Genomic DNA, 24,403 nt, shown 5'->3' with positions numbered 1-24,403 from the left:
AAAAAACACTCAGAGAAATTCACAGTTTGCAGAATCAGGGTCGGATCCAGTAAGAAAAGGGGATAAAAACAAAACAAACAAACAAAAAAAACCATGGTGAATCCTACTGGTGAAATGCCCTCCTCTTCCCCCATGCACACCCTCCAAAACTTTGCCAGCCAAAAAAAAAAAAGGTATGTACTAGAGAATCCCCAAGCATTTAACTGATCGTTTTTAAAACACAGTGCTTAGCTTTTAATATTTCAAAGAGTTTCTAAAGATAGATATCAAAATAGCAGCCTACCCAGCTCCACAAGCTGCTCTTGAGCGAGCTCCCTGACCTGTCCATAAGGTGTGTTTTAGTCAAACACAAGTTATGGACTCAATACAGAGATAACTGGGGGAAATTTATGATTAACAGAAGATCAGTCTAGATCAGGGGTCGACAACCGGTGGCTCGCGGCTCGCCAGGGTAAGCACCCTGGCGGGCCGGCCCGGTTTGTTTATCTGCCGCGTCGGCAAGTTCGGCCGATCGCGGCTCCCACTGGCCGCGGTTCGCGGTCCCAGGCAGGAAGCGGCACGAGCCGAGGGATGTTCTGGCCGCGGCTTCCTGCCTCCCGCATTGGCCTGGGACCGCGAACTGCGGCTAGTGGGAGCTGCGATCAGCCGAACTTGCTGACGCGGCAGATAAACAAACCGGGCCGGCCCGCCAGGGTGCTTACCCTGGCGAGCCGCGAGCCACCGGTTGCCGACCGGTGATCTAGTAGTCCATTCTGACCTGAAATTCTACGAATCTATGGGTGGGGCAGGCAGGCAGCCAGGAACTGCCTGGGGCAGGCAGCCAAGAACTGTTCACCACTCCAGAGATGCCTAGCCACCTGTCTCAGCAGCTGGTCTCCAGCGAGCAAGCAGCAGGAAAGGAGATGCCTGGTAAGCAGGGGCGGCTCCAGGCCCCAGCACGCCAAGCGCGTGCTTAAGGCGGCATGCCGCGGGGGGCGCTCTGCCGGTCGCCGGGAGGGCAGCAGGCAGGCAGCTTTCGGCGGCGTGCCTGCAGAGGGTCCGCTGGTCCCGCGGCTCCGGTGGACCTCCCGCAGGCGTGCCTGCAGAGGGTCCGCTGGTCCCGCGGCTCCACCGAAGCCGCGGGACCAGCGGACCCTCTGCAGGCACGCCTGCGGGAGGTCCACCGGAGCCGCGGGACCAGCGACCAGCTGAGCGCCCCCCGTGGCATGCCGTCATGCTTGGGGCAGCGAAATGTCTAGAGCCACCCCTGCTGGTAAGTGGCTATGGTTGGTGTAGTGAGGAGGTGGGTTCAGGGTATAGAAATGTTCAAGGCTGGTTGTGTTTCTGTGTGCTGGACATTTCCCTATGCAGCTAACCAGTACAGCAGAACAAGGTGTTGATGCACACCAAGATCTCATGGGAATCCTCCAGAGAGATCTTCAGGAAAGTTTCCTGGAGGTACTCAGCAATCCTCCGCCAAAGGTTCCTTGGCAGAGCTGCTTTGTTCCTTCCCCAGTTGTAGGAAACGTTCCCAGCCATTCAGCAATCACTTGTGCAGAGACCAAAGCCGCACACAGGCGAGCAGCATAGGGACCAGGGCAGAAGCCACAAGCATGCAGTAGATGTACCCATGGTTCCCTGCTTACCCTCAGCAGTGAGATATCTGCTACAATGACCCCCACCTGTGGAAAGTTGCTCCTATTCATATCACACAGCATGTCAGGCAACTGGGAATCTTCTTCAGTTAGGAACTTCGTGATTAACTGCACTGCCATCCCCGTGGTCTTAATGACAGAGAATAATGGGACATTGAACCTGCTCCCAAGATGCACCGCAATCTGCTCTGCCTTCCCACAAGACCTAGCAACAGAGGGTGGTGAGCTGGACTGTGGGATAGGTACACAAAGTGCATTGCTCACACTGTCGATGATAGTGCTCCCTGTGGACGTGCTCTGCTGACAGGGAGTGAGTGTGAACATGTGATACTACTTTTTATTATAATGCTTTGAGTGTTGACATAACTTTTATCAACAAAACTCTGTAGTGTAGACAAGGCCTCACTTTCTTATGGTCATTCCTTTGCATGCTCCTTCAAGTGAAGGGACTAATCAGTCAGTATTTTCATAGGGATCATACTGGAGAATGATTTGATTTTTTCCCCCCCCCCAAGTGTTTGGAAAGAATTTGTCACCTCTCTCAGCATTACTGGGCAGCAGTTAAAGAATATTGCATCTTGTGGGAGTCAACTATAATCTGAATTACTTTCTACAATGGAGACTTTTTTTTTTTTAATTCTGTGCATATTTGAGTTGGGAATATCAAAGGTTTGTGGCTCTGCACACAGAGATCAGTCAGACACCGTGATCAAAAGGGGACTAACCCATAGTGATCCGTGAAAAAATTCCCATGTATTTAAATCTGAGGTTCCCTTAAGGAAGGAATCAGATGAAGTGCTGTGCCAAAATGTTAACTCTGAGTCTGAAATTAAAAATAAAAGGTGTTGAATCGCTTGCATTACTGAGTGAAGGATTTTTTGTTTGATTTATTTGGTTTGTTTGTTTTGTAGCTTCTCTTGCCCTACAGGTCAGATATGGAAATTGATTCCAGTATTGCTAGCATATGTTTGAGTTCTGCTCTTGATCTGCTTAGCCCTGCCACTCTGCATCACTGCGCTGCTACATTTTCAGTGAAATGGCAGCTGGCATATTGCTGATTGAGAGGAATGGTGTTATCTTTGCCTGATTAACCCTCGGAGGCAGAGCTTGCCGTTCTGTTTGTGCAGCACCCAACACAATGGGATCCCAAGCACAGCCATGCCTGTCTGACCGCTGCATACCAAAGCAAATAGCATGTCTTAGTACCTTAAACAAATGGCAACACACCACAGAAAGAGATCCCTGCTCTCTATCGTAGGTTTTTCTCCAGATCCACGTCCAGGCTAGAATGTGTATTTCAACAATGTATGATTTTTACCTTGTTCGCAGGTGCTTTTCACTAATAAGAAAGGCATCAATAAGTGTGCGCTTTGGCATGCAGCTTTAAGACTTGCATGGCTTTTCCCTACCTTCTGGAAATTAAAAAAAATTGCTGCTCTAATACACCCACACACACTCGAATTACACAGACCTTACCTGTATAGTTTCTTGATGCAATGAAAAACTATACAGGTCTACAGCATTGGATGTTATACAGCACTGCCATGGTGGTTCCGTGAGGAAAGTTTTGAGTCAGTAAGACTTTGTTTAGACTAGGATTTAACTGTGTGTTAGACCATGAGCCTCTCTCCCAGGGTTCACCTTACATAGCTAAATTGAGGCAAAACTACAATCAATCTACACTAGGATTTTACAATGGGTTAAGCTTGTCACACTGTCTGGAGTGGCTCATAACTATGAGTGCCTATCCCAGGGCTGACAGTCAAAAACAGGGCTATAATTAGACTTTACCAAGCCAGTATAAATGTGAACTCCTGGATCACTATAATAGTCTTACCACTCAATTGATTAGACTTTTCCTGTTGGTATGCATACTTCCACCTTTTCATGTTCTCTGTATGTATAAATATCTCCTGTCTGTGTGTTCCATTCTATGCATCCGAAGAAGTGAGCTGTAGCTCACGAAAGCTCATGCTAAAATAAATTTGTTAGTCTTTAAGGTGCCACAAGTACTCCTGTTCTTTTTGCGGATACAGACTAACACGGCTGCTACTCTGAAACCAGTCTTACCACTGAGTCACAGACAGTCCCCTTAGACTTTCCAGTCCATCTTGCCACCCAGAAAAACTGGATTTAGTCATAAACGGCCATTCACACACACACACAAAATCACACAGCATTCAGGTTCCTTCCAGTCCCAAGAGACAAGTCACTAAGCCCAGTTCAACTGATACCCTAGAGCTTACACCAAAGACAATGCCTCTAGCCAATCCTGTAATAAACTATCTAAAGGTTTATTAACTAGTGAAGAGAGATAACAATTATTTACGGGTTAAAGCAAGCAAACATATGCACAAATCGTATGAGTGACAGAGTTGTAGTGATCGGTCAATTCAAAGCATCTTTCAGGGCAGACTCAGGAGGCAGCCCCTCAAGGTCTCTGGCCCTCAGAGTTCAAACAGCAAAGAGATGAAAAATCTTCATGTCAACTATTTTTGTTTCCCTCTTCCAGGATTCAGAGCGATGGTTCGAGGCCTTCTGCACATATTCTCCATGGGTGAATGGGACAATTAACAAAGCTTTTCATCTTAGGATGGCCTACTTAAATTTTGATAGTCCTCCTGGATGGGTGAGGGTGGGGATGATTCCCATGCCTGGATTCACATGTTCAGAGCAAAGTTATAAAGCAAAACTTACATATTTTCTCATAGTAGGGAATACAGACATTACAAGTGAGATTAATGCACACAGCAATTTACAAGCATTTAATAGGGTTTAAACACCAAATACATTCTTGTAAGACTAATACCTGTTTTGAGCAAAACTATCATGCAAGTGAACTGGTCTGGTCTCCAGCTAGGAGTTTGTCAGTTCTTAGCTAATGCCTGCAGTCTTGGCAAGAACTGGCACCCAGACTGCCAGCATCACAAGGCAACCATGTGTTATCTTCCTCTTTGCAAAAACACTTCCAAGGTCACTTCTACAGAAGCTGTTATTTAAACCAAGCTAGCTACCATGTTCCAACCACACCCCTTTAATCCTTGTCCAAATCCAAACCCAGACAATAGAATCTGTAAACAGGCCCTTAGAGCATCTCTATTTCAATTGTTCTTTTCCACTCTCGGACATCACCAGCTTCCTCCAAATGCGGAGAACATACATTTGAGCAGTTGTAACAGAAAGTTTGATGAGTATGTAAATCCTCGTCCCTTATCCTATCAGCCACAGATTGTTCACCTTAAACCTCCTTGCAGGAGAGTAGCCTGAAGCAGCAGTAGCTCTCACTGAACACAAACAAACCACCACCTAAAAGAAACACACACAACTATCACACTAACAACCCACTTCAGGTTTTTTTGTTGTTGTTTTTTTAAAAGCCATTCTATAACTCCCTGAATTTATACGCCCTGTGGCTAAAATAGGCAGGAAGAAGAGACTAGTGGATGGAGCACTCAGAAGATGTGGGCTCAGCCCTGTGTGACTTTGAAGCCTCCCATCAGCATCACACTAACCCACATGAGTTTAAATAATAATAAAAAAAAATCTACAATTCTCTGCCTCTATTTATTCATCTGTAAAATGGAGATAATGCCTTTACTCCACAGAGACATCATCAGGAGCTCAGCTACAGAGATGGCAGACAGGCCAGGTGCTTGAGAAAATGCTACAGGGTTAGACCTCTCAATGATTTGATGTTGGCAACTGCATGACTGCCTGCCTTCTCCTAAGTAAGGCTTTAACTGCTAATTCCATAGAAATCAATGAAAACTGAGTTGCTGAAGCAACTGTATCCTAATGGTCAACTGCACCAAATTGAAAACCAGCAGGTTATTCATGAATGACAGGTGCTGTCTCAACTCCAGAGGGTGGTTAGAATTTGCCCAAGGTGTGTCCAAGTGCTCCAGGAATAGTCATTGGCTCTTGGTCACCTTCCCCAGTAACAAAGACGTGAGGGTTGAGGGGACTTTAGGACTGGGCAGCAATGGTGAGCACTCCAATGTCAAGAGCTTGTTTATTAAGGGCCTGGGTTTGAACCTCTGCCTGCTTAAAGAACGGCCACCACCTTTGCTTCTCTCAGCCTGACAACCGGTCAATAGCTGCATCCCAGCATATTATTTGCCATAAGCACAAATGACAGACAGGGGTCAAATATACAATTTTACTACTACAAGATGTGCCATGAGAGCAACACCAACCATAATGGTTAGGATTTATTTGATATATTGTCTAAAGACAGCTTTTGAGGTGTATATCATCACAGGCCACTTAAATAGCAAAACATTCCTTCTTAGCTAAGTATTGACCTCCTGTACTTTAATCATGCTGTAGTAAATTAGTATCTGGCATACTCCTGAAATACCCAGCCCTGGCTGGTGGTGTCACCTTTTATACAGATTATTATTATGGCATAACTAAACTCAGGGCCCCACTGTGCTAGGCACTGCACCGCCAGAGTAAAAAAGTAGTCTCTGTTCCCAAGAGCTTACATTCTAAGTAGATAAGACAGACAAAGGGCGGGAAAAAGGAAGTAATAGACAAGGAGCGGAGGCACAAAATGAATAAGGGGGCTTGGCTAAACTTGCGTGTTAGAGCACATTAAAGCAGCCCCGGGTGCCCTAGCTCACTACCTGTCCACACTGGCAAGGAACGTAGAGCACTCTGACTCCAGGGCTATAGCACTCCTGGTACTCCACCTCAGCGAGAATATTAACTCTTGGTGCGCATTGGCTGAAACACCCAGGAATCACTGTGAATGAAGTGTTGCATTACTGCGCTCTGATCAGCCTCTGGAAATGTCCCATAATCCCCTTAAGTCAAGTGGCCACTCTTGTCATTGTTTTGGAATCACTGCAGGATATGCCCTTTGAAAACTCCATTTCTGACAGCCAGCTGCTTATCTGCTGCTGTCTGAACTTACAAGACAGCATGCTGACATGCTCTCAGCCCCCCAAAAACCCACTCTCCCCCCCCACATATACACAATACACTCCTTGTCACACTCCACCCCGCATTTGAAAGGCACATTGCAGCCACTTGTACGCTAGGATAGCTACCACAATGCACTGCTCTTTGTAGCCATGCAAGAGCTGCTAAGGTGGCCATGCCAGTGCGCTTGCAGCTGTCAGTGTGGACAGACTGGAGCACTTTTCCTACTGCGCTCTCCGAAGGCTGGTTTAACTCAAAGCGCTCTACATCTGCAAGTGTAGCCATGCTCTAAAGCTATATCTACTCTTAAACTGCTGCGGCTGCGCCACTGTAGAGGTTCAGTGTAGACACTCAGCCACAGGAGAACTCCCCCCGTCACTGTAATAGTTAACCCACCTACCCAAGGTATAGTAGCTAGGTTAATGGAAGAGTTCTTTCATTGACCTAGCACTGTGTACACTAGAGGATTAGGTCAGCTTAACTACACGCTCAAGGGCATAGAATTTTTCAGACCTGGCCTAAGCAAGTTGCCAAAGGCCACACAGGGAAGATTGTTACAGAGCCATAAATTTAACTCAGATCCTCAGTCTCAATCCATTGTTTTAGCTATCAGACCTTCCTTCCTTTGTATGCAAACTAGAGAAGGACCTTCCAGTCAATTAAAAATAAATTATTTCTATACTGCAGGCCCTGATATCAAAAGAGAAAATTGTATTTCAGTTCCTTTTTGTTCTCCTCTCTCTTAGGGATCTTGTTTGGCAAGTGTGCTAAATTGTGCAAAAAGTAAATGGCCTTATGCTGTGCCCTGTTTCTATAGCAATCAGGAAGAATATAAATGGAGAGTGTGATAAGGGAAAAGAAGCAGGACTTAAGGGATCCATATCAAAGAGCAGACACACACACACACGACGATCATCAAGAACTTGCAACAAAATGAACGAGTATTCAGTGTGCACACACTGCTTTTAAACCAAAACATTCAAAAATTGTCTGTGGATTGGACTTAATGTCCAATCCTGCAAGACACACCTTCTGTGAGGTGTTGAGTGCCCTCTAACTGGTGGGAGTTCATAGATTTAAGGCTGGATCACCTTGTCTGACCTCCTGCACAACTAGGGTGACCAGACAGCAAATGTGAAAAATCGGGACGGGGATGTGGGGGGTAATAGGAGCCTATATAAGAAAAAAAAAATCAAAAATCAGGACTGTCGCTATAAAATCAGGACATCTGGTCACCCTATGCACAACAAAGGCCAGAGATTTGACCCAGTGAATTCTTGTATCTAGCCCAATATCTTATGGTGGTTGAAATAAAGAATATTTTCAGGGTACATCTACACTGCAAATGGAAACATGACTAGTGCAAGCCATACTCATTCCAGCTTTAATCTAGCATAGATAACAATAGCAGTGCAGATGCATGTACCAGAAATCCAAGTATCTACCCAGGATCCACAGCAGACTTGTACTTGGGCAGCCAGTTCATGCTGCTACATCCTCACAATTATTGTTACCTGCACCAGCTAGATTAAAGCCAGCATAGGCATGGCTACCTGATCTGCAATCATACCTTCACTTGCAGTGTAGAGGTACCTTTAGAAAGCCATCTAGAACTTTCCAGGGGCACTCAGCACTCTATAGCACCAGGCCTATTTTGAGGTGAACACCAGCAGGCATACTTAATTTCGGCAACAGCAGCAAGTGCAGCACAGCTGTTCCATGTAAAATACGAACATCATTAAACAGTGAGTAGGAGAGGTAATTACTTATTATTGGGTCACTGGAGGAGGATTGTTCAGAAACCCACAAAAGACACAGAGTGTGAACGACACGTATGCAACTGGCCTGAAAAGAATGTATTGACATTTCATACAGAAACAAACCTTGCTCACTGGAAATTCCACCCTCCCTCCCCTAAATGAATGCAATCTTCAGCTGAAATGAAAGATCACTCCCCCCTCTAGCCCTCTTGGCACCCCTACAGGCCTGATTCAACAGCACTAATCATGCACGATATATTCGTGTTGACTTCCCTCGCAGACTGAAGAGTTGCGGGATCAAGCCTGGAGAAAGCAGGGTTTTTTTCCTAGAAGCTTTGCACCATTGCTCATTGGGATATCTAATTTACCTGCTCTGCACCATTTTTACAGATGGGGAACTGAGGTACAGCAAGATTAAGTGTTTTGCCTAGGATTTCTGAAGCAAATAGAAGAATTGAACCCAGAGGCCCTGAGTCCCAGCATTAAGCACAAGTTACTCCACTCCCCTCCCCCCCTGCAAATGTACCTTTGGGAATTTGCATTTGATCATCACTTATGAATGTCACATCTACAGGAGGGGGGGAGAAATAGACTCATGTATTTATGTTTTCTTCTATTTTATGCGGTTTCAGCAAAGAAGAAAATCTTAATTCTGCTCTTGAAAGGCCTAATCAAATGGGCTGTGCATGTTGTGCATAAATATTTTATCAGACGAAAACACTTCCAGAAGAATGTCTTTCCTTTCTACTCTGTCCGGTTCAAATAAATGTATAAACAGTTGCTGCTGTTTACAAAAATTTTATTTGTCTGGGAGCTGGTTCAGATGGATAAAGCCTTCCATCATGGTTTAACTCCAGTTATCACACTACACTAGTATCTTTTCCAAACAGGGTGATTGAGCAAAAACACTCTCTTAAATGGAATGCAGAATTGCATCAAGCACAGATACCTTGGGTGCCTGCAGCCTGTCGTGGACGATGAGGTTCTTTTGGAAAGCATTTTAGATAGGCAATTTCTTCAGTAAGTTTAAAAGTATAGACACTGATGTGATAGCAAACATCCCTGGCTTAGATAATGACATTAGGCACATCTTTGATGTTCGGTAGACTATTATATTCAAGGTTTATGATGTGTAAGAAATGAACCTTTACTCTGTCACTGTTTTCAGGGTCTTCTGTCATGTTAATCAGATTATCTACGAGAGTTATGCTTACCATCAGTTTGTTAGCGGAGATCCACTTATTCTGCTTGGCTTTTAAATTCTCACAATGTTCTGGCTATGGGCCTCAGCCTGAATTCATTTTGCACCCAATTACCCCATGCCTTCAGTGAGAATTTGGATGTGCAAAGAATGCAAGATCAGACTTGAGATGCCTTATTTTCAATCTAGCTCTTCAATAGATGAACTTTTCTGCCCTGGTAATGAAAAAGAAAATAGCTGCAAAAGGTATATGTGAATGAAATATGACCCAGTGATTAGACACCTATATACACCCCTAAAAAGGAGTTTACTAAATATGGGTAAAGAAAGGAGATTTTTCCTTCTCTCTTAATCCACTGTTTATTCCTTGATTTTTTTTCTGTTAAAAGAACACAGAATACGTAATAGGACTGCAAACATAGATAGAACACTTTACACAAAAGCAATGCACCAGAACAACAGTGGAGCCAGACTGAGAAATATGGATCCATGTCAAAACTTCCCCAATTCTCGGTTCATTCTGCTAGTGCTCTGCAAATTGTTGCCCCTTACACATTGCTTCTTCCAGGCAGGGATTTGGAAAGGGTCAGGCAACAGAGCTTAATGCATAGTGGGAGCTACAACAATATCCATGAAAAATAATGGTCAGTGACTAGTGATTTTGAGTGCCCAATCTGAGATACCAAAATGCTGAGCACCCACTCCTGAAAATCAGGTACTTTTAAAATGGCTTAAAAGTGGAGGCATCCCAAATCACTTTGAAAATCTTGGCTCATTGATCATGCATGAGTGTCAAGTCAACACCCTCTCCTCATTCCAATCCCTTTAAAAACAAACAAAAAAAACCCATTTCTTCCATGTCATCTGTAAACAGCAAGCTGTTTGGCTATGTTTATATATTAAGTATCAGAGGGGTAGCCGTGTTAGTCTGGTTCTGTAGAAGCAGCAAAGAATCCTGTGGCACCTTATAGACTAACAGACGTTTTGCAGCATGAGCTTTCGTGGGTGAATACTTGCATCTGAAGAAGTGGGTATTCACCCACGAAAGCTCATGCTGCAAAACGTCTGTTAGTCTATAAGGTGCCACAGGATTCTTTGCTGCGTTTATATATTAGTGGTTTTTCTTAGCAAAGATTTTCCACCATTGTTAATGACAGTGCAGCTCCACTGGCAGTAGCAATAGCAGGAGCGGAGCACAGCAAGTCTCCTGTGGGTATTTAACACAACTATCTAACATTCCACAGAGCAGTTCTCTAAACTGTGGGGTTAAACATGGACGGCCTCTTCAGCCTTGTGTATGCTGGGGGCTAGTCTATGCTGAACATTTACACTGGCATAGCTGTCTCTTGGGGGGAGGGAAGGATGTGGATTTTTCACCCCCACACTCCTTGAGAGTTGAAGATAAACCAACCTAACGCCCAGAGCAGATACCACTAGGTCAATAGAAGAATTTTTCGGTCAACCAAGCTTCTGACTTTCAGGGAGATGAATTTACTACAGCGATGGGAACATCCCTCCTGCCACTGTAGTAAGTGTCTACACTGAAGCACTACAGCAGCTGTAGCATTTTAAGTATAGATATAGCCTGAGGTTTCCACCATTGCTACCTCCAGTGAAACTGCACTGATATCAGCAACAGTGTATATTTTTGCCAAAAAGCCCTAGAGCAGGCAAAGCTTGTGTGCATGCAAGTTTGAAACCCACTGATGAATGGGGTTACAGGTTCATCTCGGTCTCTGCCCCTCCTCCCCCAAGCCAATCCATAGAGGATTGGAGTTGTAACAAGCCATCAGCTAGAGAGTCTTGCTTTTAGCACTGGATGTCCTGAGTGTGTTGGCCAAAATACTCTTGCCCATGGGTTACACGTACACACACCTACATTTGCGCACACAAGAAATGGAACATAATGGAATCAAGGGGTGAAACTTATCATTGAAGCCAATAGGAGTTTTGCCATTGACTTCATCAGGTGTAGGATTTCATCCAAGACAAGCTTAAGTGGAAGCTGAATAACTGATCCTATTCGTGCCAGTATTTAGCCTTAGATGGAGTTTACCACCAGCTTTGGGCTGCATTCCCAAGCAACCCGGCTCCAAGACTCACACCGTCCACGGGCTGTGCCTCGATCAGAAGGCTTGAACTCACTCACTGTGATCCTATTGTTTGTTTTTCTCCCCCCAGCTTCCTCCCCTCCTCACCCCAGAGGGTTGTTTGTTATTCTCACTCATTGTGAGACATCTAAAGTTAGGGCCCAAACCTGTATGCACTGGCTACTGGGCATTGTGCTCATTAATGTGCAGAGTCCTGCTGACTTCAGTGGTACTCCTGACAGCAAACATTGTGCCCATTAGTCAATGCCTGCAGATCAAGGCCTGGAATGTAAGTTGAGCCAGTGACCTTCTCTTTTTATTTATTCTGTTACATGCCTTTGGGTGCTCAATAAGTAACACAGCAGAGAGTATTAGTAATAATCGTAGTGCCTTCCCTGGAGAGCTATCACCAGCATCTCTGCATCCTGCTCCTGAGGACAGTGGCTTAAAGCCACAATCTAGCCTGCAGTCACCAGAATTAATTAGTAAATGTTTCACAAACAAACTAAAGCAAATGCAAATTACCATCATAACAGCAGCAGTGCACAGTAGGAACTCAAAATACCAGGCCACAGCAAACACTCATTTTATTAGTAAATATTAGATTCATCATCATCAAATTCTCAAGCACTCCACCATCTCCCTTGCTGCAATTATAGCCCGTGTGCGATCAGACTTCAAGGAGGATTTGCTTTCCAAAATGCACACAGGGAGCCAGATTCTCAGCTGGTGTAAATTGTCACGGCATCTCTGAAGTTGCTGGAGCAGTGCCAATTCATACCAGCTGATCTGGACCAGGAGTGCCATTTCTGTACATTTTTAAAAGGATTACCCAAACCAGAAGCAGAAAAACAAAGTGTGATTCCCACTACAGGGAATGTATAGCTCTTGGAAAAGGTTTTTCCTTTAAGTGTAAACACAAAGCTGCCATGGGATAAGAGGGAAGGTCCTCCCATGGATCAGTAAGTGGTTTAAAGATAGGAAACAGGGTAGGAAAAATGGTCAGTTTTCAGAATGGAGAGAAGTAAATAGTGGTGTCCAAGGATGTCTACTGGGACCAGTACTACTCAACATATTCATAAATGATCTAGAAAAAGGGGTAAACAGTGAGGTGGCAAAATTTGCAGATGATACAAAATTACTCAAGATAGTGAAGTCCACAGCAGACTGCAAAGAGTTGCAAAGGGATCTCACAAAACTGGGTGACTGGGCAGCAAAATGGCAGAAGAAATTCAATGTTGACAAATGCAAAGTAATGCACATTGGAAAACATGATCCCAATGATACAAAAAAAATGATGGGGGTCTAAAAGGTACAGAAAAAGGCAACAAAAATGATTAGGGGTATGGAACAACTTCTGTATAAGGAGAGATTAATAAGACTGGAACTTTTTAACTTGGAAAAGAGAAAACTGGGGTGGGAGGGATGTGGTAGAGGTCCATACAATAATGTTGTGAAGGCCAAGAGTATAACGAATCAAAAAAGAACTAGATAAGTTCATGGAGGATAGGTCCATCAATGGCTATTAGCCAGGATGGGCAGGGATGGTGTCCCTAGCCTCGGTTTGCCAGAAGCTGGGAACGGGCAACAGGAGATGGACCACTTGATGATTATCTGTTTTGTTCAGTCTCTCCGACGCTCCTGGCACTGGCCACTGTGGGAAGACAGGACACTGGGCTAGATGGACCATTGGTCTGACCCAGTATGGCTGTTCTTATGTTCACAAGATATATGGTTGGATAACAGCAAAGTTGTGACGAAAATGGTACAGAGCAACGAAATTCTGAGTTATTGCTGCCACTTAACTCCGCTGCTCCCAAAAAAATTATGCCAAAGGTCTCAGAATAAAACACACGTGGGCATGTACATTACTTTGAACAGCATCTGCAGTTACACTATGCTAAGATAGAAATAAAGGGTTATCAATCCGCACTGCTTCAAGGCATAAGGTAATCACCAGAAAGGTTTAGAAAGAAATAACTCTCCCATCACCCTTGTTATCATACTGAACAGAGCTGTACCAGAAAACAATTTCCCCATCTATGAGAGAGAAAGATTTTTACATTTGTGTCATCCCATATCAGGATGACAAGTCAAAAATTCCAAAAAATTTCATAAACCATTAATCTGAACTGGTTTTTTTGGATCAGGCTAATCAATTGGGGTTGCTATCAGGCCTATACAGTGAGGCTTGAGTTTCAGTTTTGTCTCCCAGACTAGATTCCCTAATTAGGATTCACCAGTGGGGCACTGCTTAAAATAGAACTGTTAAACTCATAACATTGATCCTTAAGGGCATGGAAGGCACCCCCCAACCTCTTATTTAGCACATAAAATCCTGTTAGCTGGAAAAGAAAATGGTGCATCCAATTATTCCTGGAAGAGGATATATGATGGTTATCAAAGTATGAAAAGCACAGAAAATTGAACACTCGGTAAAAAGTGCATAAGGGTGTGTATGTGGCAGGGAGGGGAGGAGGTGCGCGCATGCACACACCAGGTTAGAGGAGAGGGAATCTTCCCCCATAACATAGCTGGGCAGGCATGATGATAGTTATACTGGCTTTCTGGGTGCTGCTGCATCCCGTAGGATAACAGTAACACCTATGAGCCTCCTACACAGTTCTGGCCGGCCCAGCACATCCACACACATTGCAAGTTCACTTACGGTGATCCTGATTCTTCCTCCACCCACCACCAAAGCCTTTCTATTGCAGAAGAGATCCGCTGAGTAACCCCCAACCCACTCCCGTGTGGCTCTTCCTCCCTTCCTTGCAAAACTATGAAGTCATCCATCTTCCATGATTTACCCTCTATTTACTCCATTACTTCTCTTGTCATTTCTCTCTTTCCTCAAATGGGATAGTCCCATAGAATCTAATGGGGATTAAATCAGTTGGGCTCTGTAGAAATTACTCTTAAAACCTAGGGATTTAATAGTGAATGAGACCCTTTTAATAAGTACTTTGAATAATCTCACCGTATTTGGGAATATAGGATGAAATCCTGTCCCCATTGTCTGAAAGTTTCTGTTCTATTCAACACTATAGGACTTTTCTGTAAGAATTGGCATCTGGGAGAAGGCCCAGGTTACATGCCAAGCATGCGTGTGGAATAGTTCAGCAGCTAGGAAGCAGGTTTGGATAATTTGTGCAGGTTCAACAGCTGGAAGAAGGATCATGAAGTTTGTAGGCAGGTTTGGTACCTGGATCCTTGTCAGGGGACAGGGTATTTGCTAGTAGCCTGCCACACACTCTGCCCCTTTACCTCGCACTCAGCCCCTAAAAATACAAATTGCATTATTTCAAAAACAAACAAAAAATACACCAAAACAATATATGCTAATACACTTGTTAAAGAGTCCATGTTAAATCAAATGAATGGTATTTTGGGGGTAATACTAAATCAGGGCCCCCTTGAGCTGCTTGGGACCCTAAGCAATTATTTAGTCTGCTAATGCCTAGTGTCACTACTGTGCTCTGCCACATCCTGCTTATTTTACCCACTTGATAATCCTATTGGTGTCAATGGGTTTACCTGAGTTTTAAAGACAAACAGGATTTGGCCCCAGAGGGGCTTCAAGTTTGGCCACCCAAAGACAAAGAACTGCACTAGTTAGTTCAGTGAATCACCTTGCATTCTTCTGCCTATAAACCCAAAGACAACTATATTCACAGGGCTCAATTTTACATCCTGGCTCCAACAAGCCTCTTACTGACTTCAGAGGAGGGCCGAAGTAGTCTCACAAGCTGGCGCTGCTTTATACCATAATTGAAAGTGCACAGTTATGTTTATGTATTCTCCCTGCCTCTTAGCAAAAAAACAACACACATTAATTGTTTCAAAATTGTATACTGATCCTCCCATCTGTGACCTTCTCAAGAAGATGAAGGCAATTTATCAAATTGAAATAAGGCAAACCAGTGTAACTAGGCAGAACTTCATTTTAAAGTTATTATAGCAATGGACTCAAGCATCTAAGCTGGTATTTGAACTCTCCTAAAGAATTTGGATTGGCCCATTACAATGAAAGAAGCCAGTCACAAAATTTGATCTGGATCAGTTCATTCCCCAAAGATTGGAGGTGTTCAGATCTAGGGTTATGATTTGGAATCATATCCATTATAGGGTGACTATATTTCTCTAAGCTGAAAATGGGACATCAGGTAAGAGACAGTCAGAGCTCAGGGACCAGCCTGAGCCCCACCTGGCAACATTGCCGGCCCAAGCCAACATCACAGATGTCACAACTTTTTTGGCAAAACTGGGCATTTGTCCTGTTTGCCCTTGCCCTTGGGGGACACAGAGGAACTTTCAGGTGAGAGCAAATGGGACAAATGCCCAGTTTTGCCAACAAATTCATGACATCCACGACAGAACTTAAAAAGGGGACTGTCCTGACCAAAGTAGGACATATGGTACCCTACTTTTAAAGTGACTTTAAAAACAAAACAAAACACATCCAAACTGAAGCTATTCTAGACATTTAATATTTGTATCTCAAAGAGAAATCAGAGTAGAAATTTCAGGAGGATGGCTTTTCCTTCACAAGATTTCCAATGCTTCTTTGTTTCAATGAAGTCAGAAATACAGACAGAGTATTTCTTTAGCATGAGGCATTTTGGTATGTTCATGCCTGAGGTGAGAGATGTACATGTATATACAATGACAGAAGACTCGGACGCTCATAAAGTGTTCTTTTACAGCTGATGGACTGAGTGGATTTTTAGTTTCTCAGTCAGCATGGCAGCCTCATCTTTAGCCAGGATCCAAGGCAGAGCCCAAAGCTCAGGGTTTCTTTGTTTCCTCAGCTGAAGGACTCTCAAAAGGTGTTTCCCTCTTTCCTTATATCCTCAAAGTTTTATCTTAATTTTCAAAGTCAGGAAGCCCTCCTGGAGCTCAGCTTGCTGTGTCCACTAGGAAGCTGATGCCATGTTAAGTTTTGCACTCCTGTCCCCATGCCAAGATAGCCACCTAACTATCTCCCCTCACTCACTAGTTTGATGGTTTGTTTACCTTTTATGTAAATGTACTTCTATTGCTATCTCTAGCTCAGTTTACATTGCAGACACATTCAAGCAGGCAGGACCACATTCTAGTCTTGGGGATAGGGAGGGGATAAACTTAAGTTCTACCTGCCAAACACATTTTAAGAACTTATTTCTAGTACATACATCGTAGATCACCCATACATACACTACACAATAATATTAATGACCTGAGAGTTACTGGATCACAAGAGATCCCTCACATGACACCTTTTAGATACAGATTATGACGACAATGGGTTGGGGCACACTCAGCTGATCAGTTCAGTTGAGGCTGCTACATATTGGGGAGCCCCTTTCCTTTTGGCCTTGGGGGTCACATCAATGCAGTTTTAATAATAATAAAGCCTCGTCACACATCCTTTGGTGCTATCTATTTAAACCCTGAGAAAACAATTACTCTAGGGGCAAAATCCTGGGCACATAAAGCCCACTGAATGCAACAGTGTTACACAAGGGATGGATGTGGCCCAATGCGTCTGAGTTTCATACAGGATGAGACTTTTTCAGAGGCATCTAATGAAATCAGACTGTCATTTCCCATTGAATTTCAGTGGGATTTGGGTACTTAACTCCCTTAAGCTATTTAAAGACTGCAGCCATGATCATGCACTGGTATGCAGATAACCTCCTGTTTCCTCTTACTCTGTAATATTTAAGTGGGTCTTCGGTTGTTTCAGCCTCATCTTTTTTTTTCTCCTGTGAGCTTAAATCATTTGACTTCTGCCCCCCATCCTGATTTCATTATAAGCTGAGCTGACAAACCTCATCACAACTACAATTTGCTTTGGACATCTTGTTATTGCATCAGGCTAGTTTTCATTAGCTGATTTCTACTATGTAAAATGTTTCTTCTACTTCACTTACCTCTCTCCTTTTCAAGTAGCTATCAGACGTGTCTCTCCCTTTGTGTACATATCTGCTATAACTCCAGCAGATACCTGCAGTATGCTTTTCTCCTAACAAGGACCCAGATCATTCAAAACAATCTGCACATGGAGGGTCTCACACATGCAAATATCCCCATGCAGGGAGAGAGAGGTAGAAGGTCAGGATTTGGGGTGGGGGGAAGCATAGCTGCTTTTGCAACACCACTGGATCCTCCTACTGTCCTCTCCACAGCTCATGGGGTCATGCTGTGGAAGAGTGGTGACTGGACAGGCCAAAGTGGGCTGATCGGGGGATGCACCCCACCCGCTTCCAGTCCCGGCTAGCACAGCTCCAATAGAATCATGCTTCCAGGGAAAGAAGAGCATCCTGATGGCCAAAGCCACTGTGGGGGGACACAGCCTCCACATGGATGAACCTAGTCTCTTGCATGTCCTACAGGAACTTTAACAGAGAAGGCTGGGAGATAAAGTACAAACCACATCTCTAATGTGAGGGAATCTCTGATGGGATTCTCCCAGAATTTATTTGCCCCAAACCCAATACTGCTGCTTTTTAACATCTGGCCTGCTGTTTGGTAATGAGATGACTGTAAACTCCACAAAGGCTAGTGGGAGGTAAGAGAGCAGTTCATTTTCATTGAGATAGATTGGTGCCTTCTGGAAGCCAAGGAAGCGTGGATGCCCATCCAGAGCCTTTAGTGAGAGTAAGGAGGGTGGATAAAACATTTAATAATCCACTGAGTAGAGGTGCATAATGTGTCATGAGACAGCATGGAGGGAAGGACAATGAGACATTGATGTTTCTAGACATCAGTGGCCAATTGAATTGGAGGGTGAGCTGTGTCTGGATGGCATGAATTTCAGATCTGTATCTATGAGATGGCAGCTGAACTGGACAAAACGGAGCCAAATTGATAATTCCAGCAAAGAGGTGATTCCAGTCACTCCGTTTTCAGTATTGTCAGGCAGAGCATGGGTGGTGGCAGAACAGAGACTGTTTGTGGATATTTAACTATGAATTTCCTGACTAACATTTTGAAGTTACAGCATATTAATGATGTTTCAATAAGCTTGCCAGTGGAAAAAAAGCTTTTAGAAACAAGATCACCGTGGTTTTGTTGCCTGGGGGAGTGGTAAGGAATTGCAAGGCAAATAGGACAGCTGGAGGAAGAGGTTAGAAAAATAATTATGCCAACCCATCTTTGAAATTACTTCACATTTTAAATGCTGCTTGCACAGGAAACTCCCATTGACTTCAATACAGTCACGTTTTCACCCAGAGACCTATTTAACGAAAGCTCAGGTCACTCCTAGACCTTTGGCAAAGGTTATACTAGTTCTTAATCAAGGGCCTGATTTTAATGGCCTAAATCCATTGACACACATACTGTAGGAGTAAGATCAAAATTAAAGCTCAATGTTTACACATTTAAAACTCCTTAATGAAAAACATCCAGAATTTTACACCTATTCGTTTAGAAACCAATACACACTAGGATTTTCTGCCAGAATCTTGGTTAAGAAACACTTGAAGTTTCTAGTGTACACAGTTTGAGCTATGCACCACAAATTAAAAAAAGAAGAAAAGAAAAGAAAAGAAAAGAAGAAAGCATTTGAATGCTCTTTTAAAAATGGCGGCTATTATTTTTCTGCCCATACCTCACAGTACAAATTTTTGAGATATGTAGTCAGAGGAAAACCTATGTGAAATTTCATGCACAAAAGAACTTTTGAGAAAAATTTAGCAAGTACAGAGGGGTCAAAATCCAGGAACTGGAAAGATAGCCTGCAATCAGATTCACATAGAAAGACCCATATGGGGTGTCAGTGAAATTGTCAGGGTTCCACATCAGCACAGGGATCTGCACACATAGATCTGATTGCAGAATCTGGTCCTTAGCTATGCAAAGTCTGCCATCTCTCTCTAACAGGGGAAGCTATCTGAAGAAATTAACATTGAAACTAAAGTACCTTTTTGTCCCTAGAAAATGCCCTCCAGGTCAGGACTCCAGTATGTTAGGGGGGAGCCTTGCACTCATGCTACCCAAGCTGTATCCTCACTGTGGATACAAGAGGAATTCAGAGATAATAATCTGACTGCTCTTACAGGTAGTAAATTTAATTAGAAAAAAAAATGCTTTGTGTATCTTCCAGTAAGCAATCAGCCAGTCATAATTACAAGGCTGATGCCACTAATCCTCATTTCTTTATGTATGTCCTTCAGCCAAGTATGACTATTAGGGATGGAACAGTTTACAAATGATTTTTTTTTTTTTTAAACCACCCTATCTTCTGGGTGTTCTCCATCCATTACAGAAGTAATTTCACATCACAATCTGATAAATAATAGGGTCCTCTGGGATGGAACTTTTATGAGACTTGTCATGTAACTGCAGAGTAATTAATAATGTCTCCTATTTACACTTTGTCAGATAAGAGCATTAAACAGCAAGTGGCTGGGAGGGATTCTGGAGCTCTGCATATTTACTCAGGCTATATGCAGTTAAACGGTAGATAGCGAGGACCTGATTCTCATTGATACTAAAGCCCCTCTACACCACTCTGGCAAGGCAAAGGAGCCTTAAAATGAGATTTTACACTCACTCCGAGGCCCCTGCATCCTTCCAGATTGGTGTAAAGGGGCCTTAGTGTAAATAAGAATCAGGACCTAAATTTTCAAGTTATCATCATCAAAGTAGATGAAAAGAGGAGGAAAGGGGGCGGGGAAGGGGGAAGAGATCGAGAGCTGCTTTTAATTAAATGGATAAGTTGTGTTTGTGTCTCTGGCTGTAGCGTACCCTCACTTGTTTGTTATACACTGTTCCAAATTAATTTAATTGTATTTAGATATTTGTCTTCTCCCCAAGACAATGAACATAAATCAACATTAAAACCTGCATTAAATATGAGTGGGTGGCTTGAAGGATTGGAAATGGGATACACAGCCTTTTACCTCTAGGTCACCAGTTAATCCAGCTTCAAGGTTGGTAGAGAGCAAGAGTAATTGCCTTCTCATGACAGTACAACAGCCTACGTCAAAATGACCTGGTGGTATCACTCTAGTCCCTAATAGACAGTGGTCTGCATCATAACTGGCACCATAGGAATGGTCTCAGCAGAGAGGTTAATGATTGAATAGACATGAAGAGTGAACTACCTTGTCAGGCTGACAGAAGAGGTTTGAATCACATTGATGGGCTGAGACTGCTGGTAACTAGCCGGACTATAGTTATGCTGCACAGAGGCAGTTGTAGTCCTGTGGAGAGGCACAGGATAGAGACCTGCATTCTATCATATCTTTGCTGGATACCTCTCCATCTGACAAAACTCAAAATGAGGCACAAAGACCCAAAATGATGGACACAGTAAAATATTGTGTCCAGGAAACTTTAAACGACATGGGGTTCCTTCCTTTAGCATAAATGACTATTACCTCTATTTCACCATTATTTCTGATGTTAATAACTCTAGAAGTAAAGAAGGGGGGGGATGATAAATTTGTGTGGAAGGAAAGTTGATTTAAATCTATAATGAGTGACCCTCCTCAAAACAATGGGCATTTGAGAGGTATGCTGTGTCTCTCTGTTCCTCAGTTCCCCCATCTATAAAACTGGGGATATATGCTGCTACTTCTTGATAAAATGTTTAAATATTAACCAATGGGGGAGAAGCGATCTACCTAGATAGTAGGTATTATTCAGTTTCCATTTCTGTGAAATGGACACCTTCATGAGCTTTTAAACAAAATGTATTTTAAATCATTAACACCAGACTCAAGATTCACTCTTCTAGAAGTTCACAGCATTTAGTGGTTACCCATACTAAAAGTATATAGCCTCCTAATAGGCTGCCAAGCAACATGAGTAAATATAGTAAAAACATATCCTTAAAGCAACATATTAGCCTGACTAGAAAGTGGGGAGGGGAGGAGATGGAGAGACAAAAACCTGCTGAATTGAGAATTTGGGAAATAATTCCCTGACTTTACCATTGTAAGCAGAGTCAGGATGAGCTCTACCCTGACATCTGGTGGTAAATTATGGGGAGTGCAGAAAGAAGTTTCATGCATTCGCATTGGTATTTCAATTATTTGCATTGGCACTCCCATTAGCATAGCGCACAGCAGCCTGGGATGGCTATTTTCACCGCTGTGGGATCCCCAATTTCTTTGTTATTGGGGCAGGAGGAATGAAATGTTGTCACCCTGATTTGGTAAATGGGGAACTACAAAATTGTCTTGTGATGGGGGGTTTCATTGTCAGCTGGATAGCGCTTGCTAGATGGGGCACTTGGGTTCCAAAACCCATTGAAAGGAGAGAGGCTGGGGACAGATGTCTGTACTTGGTGGTGCAGGCTCTTTGTGTGAGCCAGAAGCACCAGTTCTACCTATGCCTCTCTCCACTGTGGAATGTCAGAGTTAATTTTTTGATTCCCTTAAGAATCAAGATACAGGTTACTGAGCTGAACTCATGGGCACTGGGCTCCCCTACTATGAGCTGGAATCACTAAGAGCTGAAATCACTGAAGAGCTGAGAGCACTGAGTACTGTGCTAACGAGTGGGGGAGCCTGAAGCCATACTGTGGAGCAGAGCAGCTGGCAGAGCGGAGTGGAGCAGTTTGTGCAGCCACTGGGTGAGTGGAGCCAAGCAGCTTGCGAGGACGGCTGGAGTGGATCACAGGACAGCTGGTGGACCAGAGCAGCTGGCAGAGCGGAGCAGCCCACAGAGCAAGCGGAGCTGAGCTGTTTGCGGAGATGACTAGTGGAAGCAGAACCCCACGAAGAGGCAGGGCAGTTGGCCCCGAAACCACGTAAGGTGCCGCTTTTCTACCCAGGCTGGGGAGGGGGACCTCTGCAGAGAGACTCTTGAGCTCTGGGGCTGCACTGACCTGGGACAGAGACTTTTGGATTGTGGGACTTTTGGGACTGTGGGTGATTTGGGGGTTGCTGGACTCAAGGGCCCTGAGAGAAGGACATGGCCCAATTTGCTGGAGTGGGTCTTTGCTCACGGTTTGACCTATGAACTCTAGCTGAGGTATTTTCCCAATTTAATGCTTGTTGTTTGTCATGTATTAAACCTTTTCTGCTACACCAAGACTCTGTGCTTGCGAGAGGGGAAGTATTGCCTCTTCGAGGCGCCCAGGGGTGTGTGTAAGATTTTCCCAGGTCACTGGGTGGGGGCTCGAGCTGGTTTTGCATTATGTTGTGGGGAAGGGACCCCTATGTATTGAACCCGGCCCTTGCTGCTATCGTTTCGGCCCGGCAGAAGGGTTACACCATTATGATGATGGGAAGGAAAAAAGGATGTTCTGGCCTATTCATAAGAACCATACATATAGCACCTCATCTTCCCCCACTGCCCACCAACCCAGACACCAAAATTAAATAAAATAAAATAAAGAGGCCACAAATATAAATGACTTGCACCCAGTAGAAGTTTGGATGGATGGCCTTCCAAGCCTGTTTACTTCAATGGGCTGTCAGCTCCATATCATATTGCACTTCAAGCAGGGCTGCTCAGAAGGTGGGGGGCAAACTGGGGCAATTTGCCCCAGGCTCTGGGCCCTGCAAATTATTCTATAAAATATTAGATTTTTTTTATGGGAAGGGGCCCCCAAAATTGCTTTTCCCCAGGCCCCCTGAATCCTCTGGGTGGCCCTGACTTCAAGGACTATTTTGCAGAGACATGCTATCTGGAGTGGTTAATGACCATGAGTGCCAACCTCAGGGCAGACTGCCAAGAAGCAGGGGAGAGACCCCAAACTGGTGGTGGTATGTTCTATAATTCAATTTCACCAACCCAGTAACAAGTGTGAACTCCTTAAGCACCATAACAGTCTTCCCATGGAGTCACAGACAGTCCCCTTCGGCATTCCAGTCTATCTTGCTATCCAGCAAGCTGGACTGAGTGATAGTTGGTTGCCATATACCAAAGATCACAGAAGATTTAGGTTGTATTCTGTCCCAAGAGACCAGTCACTTACCCCAGGTCAATTTGTATCTCAGATCTAAAAACCAAATGCAAGCCTTGTAGCCAATCCTATAGTAAACTAGCTAAGGATTTATTAAAAAATATGAAAAAGAAATAAGACGTTATTTACAGGTTAAAGCAGGCAACATATATACACAAATGTGTTACAGTCAATGGTACCAAAAAGGTGATAGAGAAGTAGTAACCAGTCAACACTGAATGTCTTTTAGGGCTAACCCAGGTTGATCCTGGAGACTCTCCGCTTCTGTTTCCTAGCTCCAGCCCTGCGAGAGCCCAAACAGCACAAAGACACACCAACATTTTTTCCGTGTGTCCTGGTTTTATCACCCTTCTTCCAGTGTTCAAGCTGATGGGATGGGTTCTCTTATGTGACGCACCTTCATGGGTGTGAGAGGGCCACTGACCTAGTCATGGTGTTCCACAATAGCCCAGTTAAGTTTTGATAGCTCTTCCAGATGGGTGGGGAAACCACTCCTCCTGCCTGGGTTCACAAGTTCAGAGCAGGCATTTTTATAGTTCTAAAGCAAAAAACTTACATATCACCTTATATCATAGGATACACACATTATAAGTAAGATCAATGCATGCAGCAACATACAAGCATTTTATAGAGTCTAAACACATTATTACACGTTCAACACCTATCTTGAACAACACTAACATACAGGTGAGCTGGTCTTGTTTCCAGCTATGAATTTGTCAGTGCTCAGCTGACACCTGCAGCCTTGGCAAGCACTGGTCTATCAGCATCACGTGCAGCTTTTAAGGGGACACGGTGTCAATTAGTTCAAATCTCTAGCTGAAGTTCGTAAAAAAAAAAAGCCACCACACCCACTACAGCAGCAACAAAAACAAAAGCTAAGA

The 24,403-nt window shown here is 43.8% G+C and overlaps 1 protein-coding gene across 4 annotated transcripts in view; it reads right to left on the bottom strand.

Annotated features, from left to right (window-relative positions):
- PTPRO (protein tyrosine phosphatase receptor type O) overlaps positions 1-24,403 on the bottom strand; it is a 210,472-nt gene that overhangs the window by 155,547 nt on the left and 30,522 nt on the right. Inside the window, exon 1 of one of the 4 annotated variants that reach the window (XM_045002314.1) lies at positions 9,535-9,552. The exons of the other annotated variants lie outside the window; for them this stretch is intronic. Within the exon in view, the coding sequence (XP_044858249.1) occupies positions 9,535-9,537 (3 nt within the window). The 5' untranslated portion in view covers positions 9,538-9,552. Of the gene's footprint in view, positions 1-9,534; positions 9,553-24,403 lie in introns of those variants that run through there. 4 annotated transcript variants of the gene reach the window in all.

Source organism: Mauremys mutica, chromosome 1, assembly GCF_020497125.1.
Source record: "Mauremys mutica isolate MM-2020 ecotype Southern chromosome 1, ASM2049712v1, whole genome shotgun sequence".
Classification (NCBI taxonomy): domain Eukaryota; kingdom Metazoa; phylum Chordata; order Testudines; family Geoemydidae; genus Mauremys; species Mauremys mutica.
The sequence above is the reverse complement of the archived record's forward strand: the minus strand, read 5'-3'. Positions and strand labels throughout refer to the sequence as shown.